The sequence below is a fragment of the Chrysochloris asiatica genome, unplaced genomic scaffold (genome assembly GCF_000296735.1).
Source record: "Chrysochloris asiatica unplaced genomic scaffold, ChrAsi1.0 scaffold00005, whole genome shotgun sequence".
Lineage (NCBI taxonomy): Eukaryota > Metazoa > Chordata > Mammalia > Afrosoricida > Chrysochloridae > Chrysochloris > Chrysochloris asiatica.
This window is the reverse complement of record NW_006408523.1, coordinates 5806792-5820351: the sequence shown is the minus strand read 5'-3', so window position 1 is coordinate 5820351 and position 13560 is coordinate 5806792. Positions and strand designations below refer to the sequence as shown.

The window sequence follows — 13560 nt, the reverse complement described above, 5'->3', positions numbered from 1 at the left end:
GTGTGTGTCAGAGTAGAACTGTGCTCACAGGGTTCTCAGTGGATGATTTTTCATAAGTAGATCCCACTCATGGTGCCCCGTGTGGTCAGAGTAGAACTGTGCCCACAGGGTTATCAGTGGATGAGTTTTCATAAGTAGATTCCACTCATGGTGCCCCCGTGTGTGTCAGAGTAGAATTGTGCCCCACAGGGTTCTCAGTGGATGAGTTTTCATAAGTAGATTCCACTCATGGTGCCCCATGTGTGTCAGAGTAGAACTGTGCCCACAAGGTTCTCAGTGGATGATGTTTCATAAGTAGATCCCACTCATGGCGCCCCCGTGTGTGTCAGAGTAGAACTGTGCCCACAGTGTTTTCCAGGACTTGATTTTTTCAGGAGATCACCAAGCCTTTCTTATGAGGTGCCTCTGGACGGACTCCAATCAGCCAAGCACATTAACCAGGGACTTCATACACACACATCTCTTTATCCAGCCCCCCCACTTCCTTCTTTCCTTTCCCTTCCCTGGGAGTTAACCAAAACTAAGCTGGTTTAAAAAATGTTACGAAAGTCCTATTGAAATGTCATTGTCGCCGTAGTACAGATATTGAAGGTTTGTGTTCAGTCTGAATCGAGTGCCACGCGCCAACAGATACTCACTACTTTCTCAGTGGGGGGAGGAGAGGCAGAAAGAAGCTCTGGTGGTGAAGTGGGCTGAGTGTTGGGCTGCTAACCGCAGGTTCAAACCCACCAGCCACTCAGTGGGAGAAAGATGAGGTTGTCTGCTCTGTAAAGATGTACAGTCTCAGGAACCCTATGGGGCAGTGCCTCTGTCCTATAGGGTCGCGACAAGTCAGGTTCCTTTCACCTCATCGCTTCCTGGAAACCCTGTACACGGTCACTATGAGTTGGAAGCAACTCGATGACACACACCACCACCCACCTTTCCATATTTTGAAATAAATGAGTAAGTTGTTGAGTGCCAGCAAGCCGGTCTTGATTCACCGCAACCCCATGTGACAAAATAAAGCTGCCCCATGGAGTTTTCCTCACTGTCATCTTTTCGGAAGCAGATGGCCAGATCTTTCTTACAAGGAGCCTCGGTTGAGTTCAAACTGCCAACCTTCCGCTCAGCACAACCACTCAGAAGAAATACATCAAAAAGCTTCTGAGATGACCCACATGTTAATAACATGTATCTAGATGATCTATTTAACCTTTCTGTCATTCACAAATGGCTAGAACTGCTATCACATGCAAGAACCTCTGGGTCACACCTCTCTGCCTTTCCAGATCCCCCCTGGGTCTGCCCTTCAGCTGTCTCGGGCCTCAGTCTCCCCAGGAAAATGGACAGGCAAACCTATAAGTTTGGAAATACTTTTAATTGGTTACAAGCCCCCACAGCACAATATTGAGCACTGAAGCAGCATTTCCTACCCAGTCGACTGTCTTTGTCCCGTGGTCTTCCTATTTCTATCTCTATTATCAACCCGTTTTCTAGACAGGACGCTGCTACATTCATTAAGATGTTATCAGGGCTCCTTTAGAGAGGAATTCTATGAAAGGATAGTTTTCTTCCAAACAGTGAAACACTATAAGGGTTTATGGATGCCACAAAATATTCTAGGAGATGAGGAAACAATGAAGAAAATAGCCTTCCCTTCCATCTCCTGAAACCTTCACCTCCTTGCCCCTTAGTTCTGGCCAAGCCTGGTGATCTAGCTAGGAATCAGATGCATTAGGAAACCTGACAAGCAAAATTCACCAGTTGGCTTCCTGAGAGTCCATTCTCCAGACCCCCAGCATGGCTTTTCTGGCTATCAGGACTTCCTGAAAGATTAATATATGTGGGAAATGCAAACAGCTGCAGGCTCCGCGTTTGGATGTAAATGGAGTGAAGTGTTCTTTAGGTAAAGCCCAGGGAGAGGCTCCTACATGTTTGTCAGGCTGTTGGATGGGGGCTGGCAGGCTGAGGCAGGGTGCAGGGGTGATGGTTCTTGTGATATTGTTAAGAGTCTCCCATTATAGCTGGAACTGCTCCCAGGTCTAGTTCCTGGGAGCAAAATGTTTGATACCCAGGGTGGAAACACCCCCTACATTAAACCTTCCATCTCCCTTTAGTCCCCAAATGGTAAAACCTATGCCGTCCAGTCAAGAAAGTCTCAGGACACAACCTTCCAGGAACACAATGGTAGATGCACCCACTGGACAACCAGTGGGGAAAACATCTGGGAATGGGTGTTGTGCTTCCCGTTACTGAAGTAGGAAACGCTCTGCCTGGTGTGATTTGAACTGACCAATTCCGAGACACCAAAGGGGAGGAGAGGGTTTCAGTCACTTGGGCCCAGGTGAGAAGCAGGAAGCGCAGTCCTCCGATCCAGCTCTGTAATTGGAATAAACAGCCAGCTTTCATTCTGGCTTCCAAGTACGTGCAACATACTGCGCATGCATACTATCTTTTTACAGGCGTATTATGCTCTTCCTGAATAAAGCCATCGTTTTACAGCACGTTTACACCTTTCCTAAAAGGAAACCACAGATTTAAGGCAGTTTTGCTCCATTTATGCCCCATTGAACCTTGTTGTTGTTGTTAGGTGCCATTGAGTTGGAACTGACTCATAGCGACTCTATACACAGCAGAACGAAACACTGCCCAGTCCTGAGCCAACCTCACTACTGTTGTCACATTTGAGTCCATCGATGCTGCCACTTGGCCAGTCCATCTCGCTGGGGGTTTTCCTCTTTTTCTCTGACCCTCCACCTTACCAAACATGATATCCTTCTCCAGCAACTGGTCCCTCCTGACAATATGTCCAAAGTATGAGAGACGAAGCCTGGTCATCCTGGCCTCCAAGGAGCACTCTGGCTGCACTTTTTCCAACACAGGTCTGTTGGTTCTTTTGGCAGCCCATGGTACTTTCAATATTTTCCTCCAACACCATAACTCAAAAGCATCAGTTCTTCTATGGTCTTCCTTATTCACTGTCCAGCTTTCACATGCATATAAGGTTATTGAAAATACCATGGCTTGGGTCAGGCGCACCTTAGTCCTTAAACTGACATCTTTGTTCTTCAACATTTAAAAAGGTCTTGTGCAGCAGATTTGCCTGAGGCAAAACATCATTTGATTTCTTGACTGCTGCTTCCATGAGTGTTGATAGTTAATCCAAAAAGAATGAAGTCCTTGACAACTTCAATTTTTTTCTCCGTTGATAAGAATGCTGTTTATTGGTCCAGTGGTGAGGAATTTTGTTTTCTTTACATTGAGACGCAATTCATACCAAAGGCCATGCTCTTTGATCTTCATAAGTAAATGTTTTAAGTCCTCTTCACTTTCAGCAAGCAAGGTTGTATCATCTGCATATCGCAGGTTGTTAATGAGTCTTCCTCCAATCCTGATGCCATGTTTTTCTTCATATAACCAAGTTTCTTGGATTATTTGCTCAGCATACAGGTCGAATAAGTATGGTGAAAGAATACAACCCTTTTGTACACCTTTCTTAATTTAAAACCATTCTGTGTTCCCAGAAGATATTTACAAGGTGTCCGTCCCTTCTGATGAAAACTGAGAAACATTTTCCATCCCAGAGGCGTTGAGTAACCTTACGGAAGCCCAGGGAAGGCCTTTGGACCAGTGATACAAACACAGGTCAAGTGATGTGCCTTGAAGCTGAGGCTACCACCAGGATCAGCAGGCACATTATGAATCAGAACAGTCAACACAAGACAGAAGCGCCCTGGTGGCACAATGGTTAAGCACCTGGATACTAACTGACAGCTTGGCAGTTCCAACACCCAGTGGTACCATGGAAGAAAAGTCTGGCAATCTGCTACTGTAAAGATGACACTATAGAAACCCCTGTGGGGCAGTTCTGTCCTGCCACATGGGGTCGCTATGAGTGGGAATTGATGTGATGGCACCCAATAATAAATACAGATTCCTGGTAGGAAAAGCACCAGACTGCTAACTGAAAAATCAACAGTTCACATCCACCAGCTGCTCCACTTAACAATAGCAACAATAATAAACACAATTCAAGGTTTTCGCTCCTACCATTTGAGGAGGGAATGTTGTTGTTGTTGTTGTTATGTGCCGTGGAGTCGGTTCCAACTCATAGTGACCCTGTATAGGGTTTCCGAGGCTATAAATCTTTATGGGAGCAGAAAGCCTCATCTTTCTACCACGGAATAGCTGGGAGTTTCGAACTGCTGACCTTTAGGTCATAATCACTGTGCTATCAGAGCTCCTTACCATTTGAGGAGGGAATACACGATTATAAATGCTAAGGTACCTACTACCAAATAACGTTTATTTTTATGTCTCCCAAACACACTAATTCCTGCTATCTACCCAGGTCTTCTCGCGCCCCTGACATAAAAATCAGAAAGGTGGGAATTGTTCAATCTGGACCGGCACTGAAATGGATAGCTTACGTTTCTGGCACAGATGTAGAGGGCTTCCCCAATGGTGGTGATGGTGGTGTTGTTAAGTGCTGTCGTGTTGGTTCGACACAGCAGCTGTGTAAAGGGTTTCCAAGAAGCAAATGGTAGGTTTGAACTGCCAAGCTTGCAGTTCAAACATACCTTGCAGTCCAGTGCTTATCCTACAGTGCCACACCAGGACTTCCCATTGGCACAGAGCATAAATTACCACGGGAAAAAAATGAGGATTCTGCAAGCTGAGGCTGGTTATCCAAAGAGATTCCTGGAGACTGTCAAGAGGATTGGAGCTGAGAGAACTTGACCTCACCGTGTCCAGATCCCTTACTTTATAGGAAAGTAAAACAAAATCCAGAGACATTGAAGATCCCACCGTCATATAGCCACTTCATCCCACAAAATCCAAAAAGAAAACGTAACATGTGGTGAAAGTCCTTTTATGGTAGCTGTTGTTGTTGTTAAGTGCCGTAGAGTTGGTTCCGACCCATAGTGACCCGGTATAAGGTTTCTAAGGAGCAGCTGGTGGGCTTGAACTGCCGACCTTGTAGTTCAAACGACTTTGCTGTCTGACGCATTAACCCACAGCGCCACACCTAGAGAACTGTTAACGTGCCCACCATCAAGGGTTCTCATAAAGAACTCTTACAAGGTTGTCCCATCGCTTGGGGAGAAGAGCGGTCAGTACAATGTCCCTCTGATTGAGAAGCATCTAGGTAGAGTGAGTACCAGTACCAGGTCCGCAAGTCAGAAGCAGGACTTGCATTCCAACAGCAGTACTGGTCCAAAGATAACGAATGCTTGGAATAGCTCCCCCTCAGGAAAATATCAGATGTTACTAGAAATGGTCCTTTTGAGGAGACCTGGGAATGAAAATTTCCCCAGTTGACTACAGTGCCCAGTCTTGTTACGGAAGGAGACGGTGTCGTTTGTTAGATCCTGCTTGAGAAGCCCAAAGGAAAGGCCTTGGCATTTAGACAGTGGTAGAAATTTTTTACAAAGGGCACCTTGTGCTGGGCAGGCAGGGAGGTTGGTATCCATCCGCACCGGAAGAGATGGTTTGGAGCAGCCCCCAAAAGCCGGACCATGAAGGTGCCATTGTCCAGGATGGATGGATGCATTTGGGGGACACCTGATTAAGCCACATGGTGAAAATCTACACGCTCTTTGGAGCACCTCAGAGTCAGCGGTAAGGAGCAGATCATGCAGAAGCTCAAGTATGACTATCAGAACAAAGGTCGGGGAGCTGGCTGGGTGAAAAGGCCTAGTGAGGGAGGACAGAGGCCCTTGGAGTGGGAACAACAGCAGACTAACCCGCTACACCATCCCGGGCAGGCATCTGGGGCTGGCCAACCCAGCGGGCACAGTTCAAATCAAAGCACAAGACCCCTGCACCCAGTTTAGTGGGAACACTGGTCTTGGAGCTCTTTTCCCTGTCTGCTGCATGGAGGATTTGGTTTAGTTCAAAATAGAGATTAAGAGGTGGACAGAGTCTGCCTTGGAGGACCCGTCTCTGGGACCCTCATCCCCCATCTGGGCTTTTTCCTCTCTGAGACTAGCATGCATTCTCAGGCCCCCTCCCTTCCCCAGCAGCCACTGTGTGGCCAGGTCCTGCTGGGTGGGCCCCACAGCCCTCCTGAGTCCGCAGGTTTTCTTAGTATGGTAGAGGACTTCGTCTGGGAAACCAGCCCAGGACAGAGACTCACTCCAGAGGAGGAAGACAGCCAAGTCTCCACTTGGATGTCTTTCTACTTTTATTTGGGACTTTCCTTTTTAAACCTAACGTCTGATGGTTAAGTAACAGTCCAAGAGACCATACACAGGCTCAACTTCTCAATTACTTGTTCTCCTTTGAAAGGGGGTGGCAGTGAACACCAGGGATAAATCTGAAATAGAAATGCGTGCGTGGTGGTCCCAGCGGTCAGCCTTTCACTGTTGCCTGAACCCCTGACAGAAGGGTTTGCCAACAGAGAGCCATTCTTCTAAATGTCCTTTCTGGAGGGCAGGGCCAATTCTAGGAAGGAAGAGCCCACTGTGGACTTATGAATGCGAAACTTATTTCAAAACTGGAGAGAAGCAAAGCACAATCCGACAACGTGTTTGGTCCCTAGGTCTTCCACTCACTCAGTCTGTGACCTTGGGCAAGTTACCTATCACTCAGCCCCTTAATTTCCCCATCTGGGAAATGGGAGGATAGTATCGTCTGCTTCACAGGGTGATTGGGAGTGGTAAAGGAGCTAATTTGTGAGTGGGACCAGAGCAGTGTCTCATACACAAGTAACGTCTAGTAAGTTGTGGTTAGTCTTATTGTTGAGACAGCCCAGTGGCACAGTGGGTAAGCACTCAGCTGCCAGTGACAGAAAGGTCAGCAGTTCAAACCCACTAGTAGCCCCAGAGGAGAATGATGAGGCAGTCCACACTTCCATAAAGACTTACAGCCTTGCAAACCCTGGGGTGGTACTGTGGGTTAATGCGCTAGACTGCAAGGTCAGCGGTTCAAGCTCACCAGCTGCTCCTTGGAAACCCTATACAGGGTCGCTATGAGTCAGAACCAACTTGAGGGCACTTAACAACAACAACAAAAACCCTATAGGTGTGGTGCTGTGGGATAAAGCACTGAACCAAAGGTCAGTTTGAACCATAAGGTCGGTGGTTCACACTCACCAGCCACTTCTTGGAAACCCTGTATAGGGTCGCTATGAGTTGGAACGGGCTTGCACTTAATAATAAGAACAAACCTTATAGTCCAACTGCCCTGTGCCCTGCAGGATTACTCCGAGACAGAATTGACCACATCGCCATAGGGTTGTTTGTTTTCTGCTACTATTAGGGGTCACTGGTGGCACAAAAGGTTGAGCGCTCCACTACTAGCCAGAAGGTTGACAGTTCAAACCTACCCTTTGAAGATAGACCTGGTAATCTGCTTCCATAATGGCACAGCCTTGAGAACCCTGTGGAACCGTTCTCCTATCACACACGGGGCGGCCACCATGAGCTGGACACCAACTAACAACAGCAACAATTCTCGTTATTTGGTCCCTGGGTGGCACCAAATGTTTGCCACCAACTACGCCCTTAAAGCTTGACCATTCCAATTCACCTGGTGGCATGTGGAAGAAAGACCTGGTTGTCCACTAGTTACAGTGACACCGCTGTGGAGCAGTTCTACCCTGTAATACATGGGCTCACCGGGAATCAGAACCGACTTGTCAGCCTTTTTTTTTTTCAGTTTTAAATGTTTAACAGTGGATTGAACATAGGTGACACAAACAGTTAATGCACTTAGCAGCTAACAGAAAACTTATGGGGGGGAGGGGGTTCAAGTGCAACCCGAGGTGTCTCAGATGAAGGGCCTGGTGGGCTACTTTGGAAGCATCAGCCTTTGAAAGCCTTACTGAGCACAGTTCTCCTCGGACACGTGTGGGGTGCCATGAGTCAAAACCAACCCCAGGGCAGCTGGTTGGGTTATTAAGTTATTTCCTATTTATTAACTGACTGTCAGAACCGGTCCCCCCCGCGTGGCCACGCTGCCAGTCATGAAATTCCTCTCGACTTCATCTTGTGATCTTATTCTTTACTGAACCAGAAATAAACACTCCTCAGTGACATGCCCAAACCAAAGGAGCCTCACTGAAGACCAGGATCGCTTCAAACATCCCCGGCTGCCGGGCCAGTTCCCACTACTTACATTCCATGTGTCCTACACCACACCCCGAGTCCCAAGGGCAGAATGTTTACAGCTCCAGCCCTCTGTGTCAGGCAGACTGCAGCATTTCTGAAGCAGAACAACTCTCCTTTCCCCTTCACTGGTGATGGGAAAGTGGAGTCAGGGACGAGGGACCCATGGTTCATGCTGCCTGATGAAGCCCTTCCCACCAGAATACCAACACCAGCAGCCAGAAATGCAACGGCATCCTGCCTCCGCACCGACACCCACATTTTCCACCTCCACTTCTGTGTCCCAGGTTTCACCTCAAGCCTTCTTCACTAACCATTGCTATCAAGTCGAATCTGACTCATGCTAACTCCATGTGTGTCAGAGGAGAACTGGGATCCAGGGTGTAGATTGCCAGACTTTTCCTCCCAGGCATCTGTGTGGACTCGAACCACCAACCTCTTACAACACCCAGGGACTCCAGGCCTCCACCTAGCCAAGGCAAATGAGATCAGTTCAGCTGACAAGCCAAACAACCAAATCCACTGCCTCGAATAGATTCTAACTGACAGCAACCTTAGAGGACAAAATAGAACAGCTTCTTAGCGTTTTCAAGACCATAAACCTTTATGGGAGCAGACAGCCTCATCGTTCAGCCAGGGAGCAGTTGGTGGGCTTCAACCACCCACCTTTTGGTTAGCAGTGCCTAACAACTATTCTAAACCTAGTGTGTTCCCCATTACATTAACCAAGTCCCCCACTTGCTTTCCTTTCAGATGGGTACGCCTTTTCTCAAGAAGAACATGGAGCTGTGTCTCAAGAAGAAATAGTCCGTGCTTACGACACAACCAAAAAGAAATCAAGGAGGAAATAAGGCACGAGCTCTTCGAGATATGGGGCCCAGGAAACAAATGTGGCTTGTCGTGTTCAGTGTTAACACACCTCTTGTCAAAGACAAGACTGGCGTCAGCAACCAAATCACCGGGGAACACATTTCTGTGGCCTTAGCCAGCCAGTTTGCTACTTATTGACCCCTCTTGCAAACCTGGAGTACACACGCTGGGGGAAGCAGGGTTGGTTTCCCCTGCCCCCAACTCCCTTCGCAATCTGTCTGCAGTGCTTGGCGGAACTTTTGTTTATGTTGTTATAAAGCATTCAACTGCGCTCTGTGAGGTGTGAAATTAAAAAACATTATGTTTCACCAATATTTAAACATCACTACCAGTTGTTCCAGGAAAGGGGAAAGAGTTTTATGTTGCGTGAGAGACCCATCTTGTGTAATTGGAGTAGGGGGTGGGGGGCATGGATTTCCTGTTTTGTTAATGTAGAGCAAGTCCTCCCACCTCCCACCCCCCAGACCCTGGCAGCTAGCATGTAAACTTCACTGGAGGCAGGTTGCTGTCTCGCTTTGATTCTTGTCTTGTTTGTCTGACGCTGACATAAACTTCTTGATTACAGTGAAATCACAAAAATACGTCTATGTCTGGGTGGTCAGTATGAGAACGTGTATCTGAAAACTCCGTGCCACCTTCCAAGCAGGGCAAAACCGATTGGTATTCCAGCCAAATCTTGGGCATCCTTTCCAGGTGCCTTCTATCCTGGCCGGCACCTAGCCCAGGCAACTTCTGCATGGCTAGCCCCTGGAGCAAGCAGCTAGCCTCATGCTGCATGCCAGCTACTGCAGATTCCCAGTTGGAGCTGAGAAACCAGTCCCTGACTCCCTTGGGCTCTGTAACTAAGGAAAAGAAACAGAGTTGCTCAGTGTAGATTCACAATGCCTAGCTGCCTGCTTCTGAGGATTTGGGGAGCTGCTAATCTCCTGGAATTTTGCCCTGCACTCCCTGGTGAGGCTCTGAACACGCCAATCCCCTAGGCTTTAGGCACCAACCCCCCTTGGAAAATGAGAACAGGAACTGTGGTTTTGGGAATCGGCTCCCACGCTTGGCTAGTCTCACCTGTGGGAAACGAATGAGTTGGTAGCATTTCTTCTGAGAGAAAGAACATCAGTTCTGCGATGGTATCATTCTAGAGCAGGGGTGAGGGTGGTGGGGGTGAAGACACCCACAGGAAGCATAAAGGTGGGAGGCGGGGAGAAGTGAAGAAGGCCATGGGAAACTGAAAGCTGGAACTAGAGAACACATTTCCACCAGTTCTCCTCAAACCAAACCAAACCTGCTGCCTTCTAGCAGATTCCAACTCAAGGTGACCCCGTGCATTGCAAAGTAGAACTGGCCCGTGGGGTTTTCCAGGATGTCATGTTCACTGGCAGTGGATTGCCAGACCTTTCTTCCGCAGTGCTATGGGTTGGATTCAAACCAGCAATCTTTAAGCTAGTAGTTAGGAACAAACGGTGTGTGCTAGGACTAGGGAAACCAAGCCAGGAAGCCCAAGTAATTGTCATAATCAGCATAATCGAGGAGGCTATCCCAGACCAGGCCTGAGATTTTAATGAGTGTCCTGAATTCTAAAACGAGGAAAGAGAAACTGACATTGTTTTTTTTTGCTTTGTCTCAGGAGTTTTAGATACAGACAGCTGTCAGAATAAGAGAGCCCTGAATTCTAGGAAGTGGAAAGGGAGACTGCCTTTCATTTAAATTCAGACAGACATGGGGGTCCCTTGGGGTTTCTGAATGTGCACACCCTAGTTAACTAAATGGCAGGAGACACTGCACCCTTTTTGCTTTGGGTGCCAAACCAGATTTGCATGTGGCTTGAAGTAAATCCTTCCAGGCAGCCGGTACTGGTTAAAATGGGACCGGTGCTCTGGGGAGGGCTGTGTCAATTTCAGAAAGAAAACAGCAGTGCCCATGGCTTCAGAACGCTCTGTTTGAGAACCTCTGCAGCTTCTTGGGGGTTGAGATCATTTCTAGTACAATATGCATTGACAAAAAAAAGCCAATGTCTCACTGTTGAGGTGACCGGGACCCAGAGTGGGTTTGCAGGACAGCAGAGCAGTACAAACAGTAGGTGAGGCTCCCCCAAATCACCAGGCCTTTCTTCCTCTTCACATTGATTTAAAGAAAGTTTTTTTGTTGTTTGTTTGTTTGAACTAGCACCTTCAAGGTGTATTATTGCACCATGCAGGAATTGCATCAACAATAAAAATGTGCCTAAAATTAATATAACAAACCAAGGTGTGTGAGGGAAAGGGTTTGAAAAAAATTGTGGGAAAATTCCATAATATTTTTATCCCATTTTTGCTCAGACTCTTTGAAGGCTTCTCTGTTCTGCAGGCCCAGAAAGATGACGGCTGAAATGCAGAAGAGAAAGAAATTTCAAGCGAGCCGTCGTGACTGTGGTTTCATTTGAGAACCAAGCTTATTTGGACAGAGAATTAAAAATTCCATTCTCATCAAACCCTTCACTCTCTCGTGAACATTGTAGACTTCCAAATCAGATCTGTGAATTTGTGTGCCGTCGGCTTTTTGTTTTTTCATTTGTGAAAGCACAGTTCAGATCTTAGGGAATTCAAGTATATTTTCCAGTTATTTTCTGACGGAGACAAAACCGGTTTTGAAACAGTGAAATACGGACAGTCGAAGAAAACGGTAGAGAAGATGCCTTTCTATTTTTTCATCCTGTAGCCAAATGATTGAATTGGGTTTCTGGGAGGAAGAGGCAGCTGTCGCCATGTGTGATGTATAATATTTAGTCAGGCAGACTCGGGGGATGGCGCGGGGGACTGTGTCATTTGTCCTATCTTTAAATTGAGGTCAGCATGTCGCCCATGAGCCATCCCCAGGGAGCGGGGTAGACTGAACTGGGCTGCATATGCTAGCTGTCAGCTCAGAGGAAACACACATGGGACTTGTCACTCAGTCACACAACAAATGACATGCAGACTGGCAGGTCAGACTCGGTCAGCACGACAGGACTGAATTGGGATCGGAGCTAATCTGTCAGGACACAGGCAGGTCATCCCCAGTGCTCTGGGGTCATACAGTCCTTGGTCTGGGTTTATACACAAACAGCTGACTCTCTTTTTGGTCTCTGTACTGCTCCTGGCAGGTTTTGGCCAAAGGAAAAGACCCGCTGTTCTGCAAGCTCAGATCTGAGTTTAGTTGCAGGTGGATGGGGACCAGTCAGGGTAACTTTGAAAGTACACGTTAAAAAAGAGAGGATGGGAGCGCGGTGTAAATGAGCCATTTCTGCTTGGCTGTTGGAACGAACACTTCATTGCTGATTGGAATAGATTTGTAATTATTTGGGGTGATGACCGAGGGAACCATGAGTTGGAATCAGCCCATAGCAACCTGCAGGTGTGTCCATCCTATCTCTATGATGGGGCTTCAGAACGTTTTCAATGGAATTGAAAGATAATGGAATATTTCCACAAACTTCGTAAAATTCCATCATATATGGGCTTCTTGACAAGGTTTACATCTCCTGCCCCTTAACTTACACACATGCGCACACACGTTTGCACACACAAACCTTAATAACCATTTTGGGGGATCAGCATGCCATGGAAAAGCTGTGCTCCAGAGATACCATGGCTGGGAATTCTGTTGACACTTTCTTTGCCTTGACAAGGTCTTGCTGTAGGGAGCTGCCAGTCGGGATCAGTAATAGCTTGTCAGGAAGCTGTGCATAATAGTAATGTTTTGTTGTTGTTGTTGTTGTTGTTTTTAGGTGACTCATATTTGAAAATACCCATGACATATATATGACGGGCTTTAAGATTTGAATTTTATTTTTTTTAAAAAAAGAACGCTGTTGTCTGTCTCTCTGTAGTAGAATACTGGTCTTTCATCTTGTGTTTTGAGCCATAAAGAAGGGAATTTTCTATCAGATACTCTTGCTTCTGGGGTGTTATGTCTTAGACCCTAAGTTGGACAGATTGTTGGCAAAGCTCTGCTATAGGATCAGCTGATCTTCCATTTGGAACATGTGAGGTCACAGCACACCTTTAGCCAGGGTTGCCATAGATGCTCTGGGTCATTGTCCCTAAGATATCCAAGGAATGATTTAGCCCCAGCACTTGTAATGAAGCTCATCTCCTGAGACCTATAAACAATGAGAAACTTCGCAACATTTGCTCTGTAGTTATAGAGTCTGAAAATCATTACTTGGCAAAGAAATGAATTTATCAGGTCAGCTCAAAAGATGGCATCCTTTCATTAAAGTATTCATGAAATACTTTCTGCATGCAAATACTTAAATTAGTAAATACAATAGTGATGATGTTATTGTTGTTATTGTTAAGAACCGAGTTGATTCCAACTCCTAGTGATCCTGTTTAGGGTTTCCAAGGAGTGGCTGGTGGGTTTGAGCCACTGACTTTGCAGTTAGCAGTTCAGTATTCATCCATCAGCACCACACCAGGAGTCCACATCACCACCACCACCGCTAACCACGTGCACATCAGCTGTCATTATGGTTGGTCCTTCATTGGCATTACCACTGATGCTTCATTGATCCTTCATTGGCATTATTATGGACTCTTCATTGGCACAAAGTGGCCATCTACCTGGGGATAGCCTTGGGGAA

The 13560-nt window shown here is 46.8% G+C and overlaps 1 protein-coding gene across 1 annotated transcript in view; it reads left to right on the top strand.

The window, feature by feature from the left end:
- ATP8A2 (ATPase, aminophospholipid transporter, class I, type 8A, member 2) overlaps window positions 1–8944 on the top strand; it is a 727934-nt gene extending 718990 nt beyond the window's left edge. The window contains exon 37 of the mRNA XM_006831949.1: window positions 8847–8944. Coding sequence (XP_006832012.1) covers window positions 8847–8944 — 98 coding nt within the window. The remainder of the gene's footprint in view (window positions 1–8846) is intronic.
- Window positions 8945–13560: the final 4616 nt, after the last annotated feature.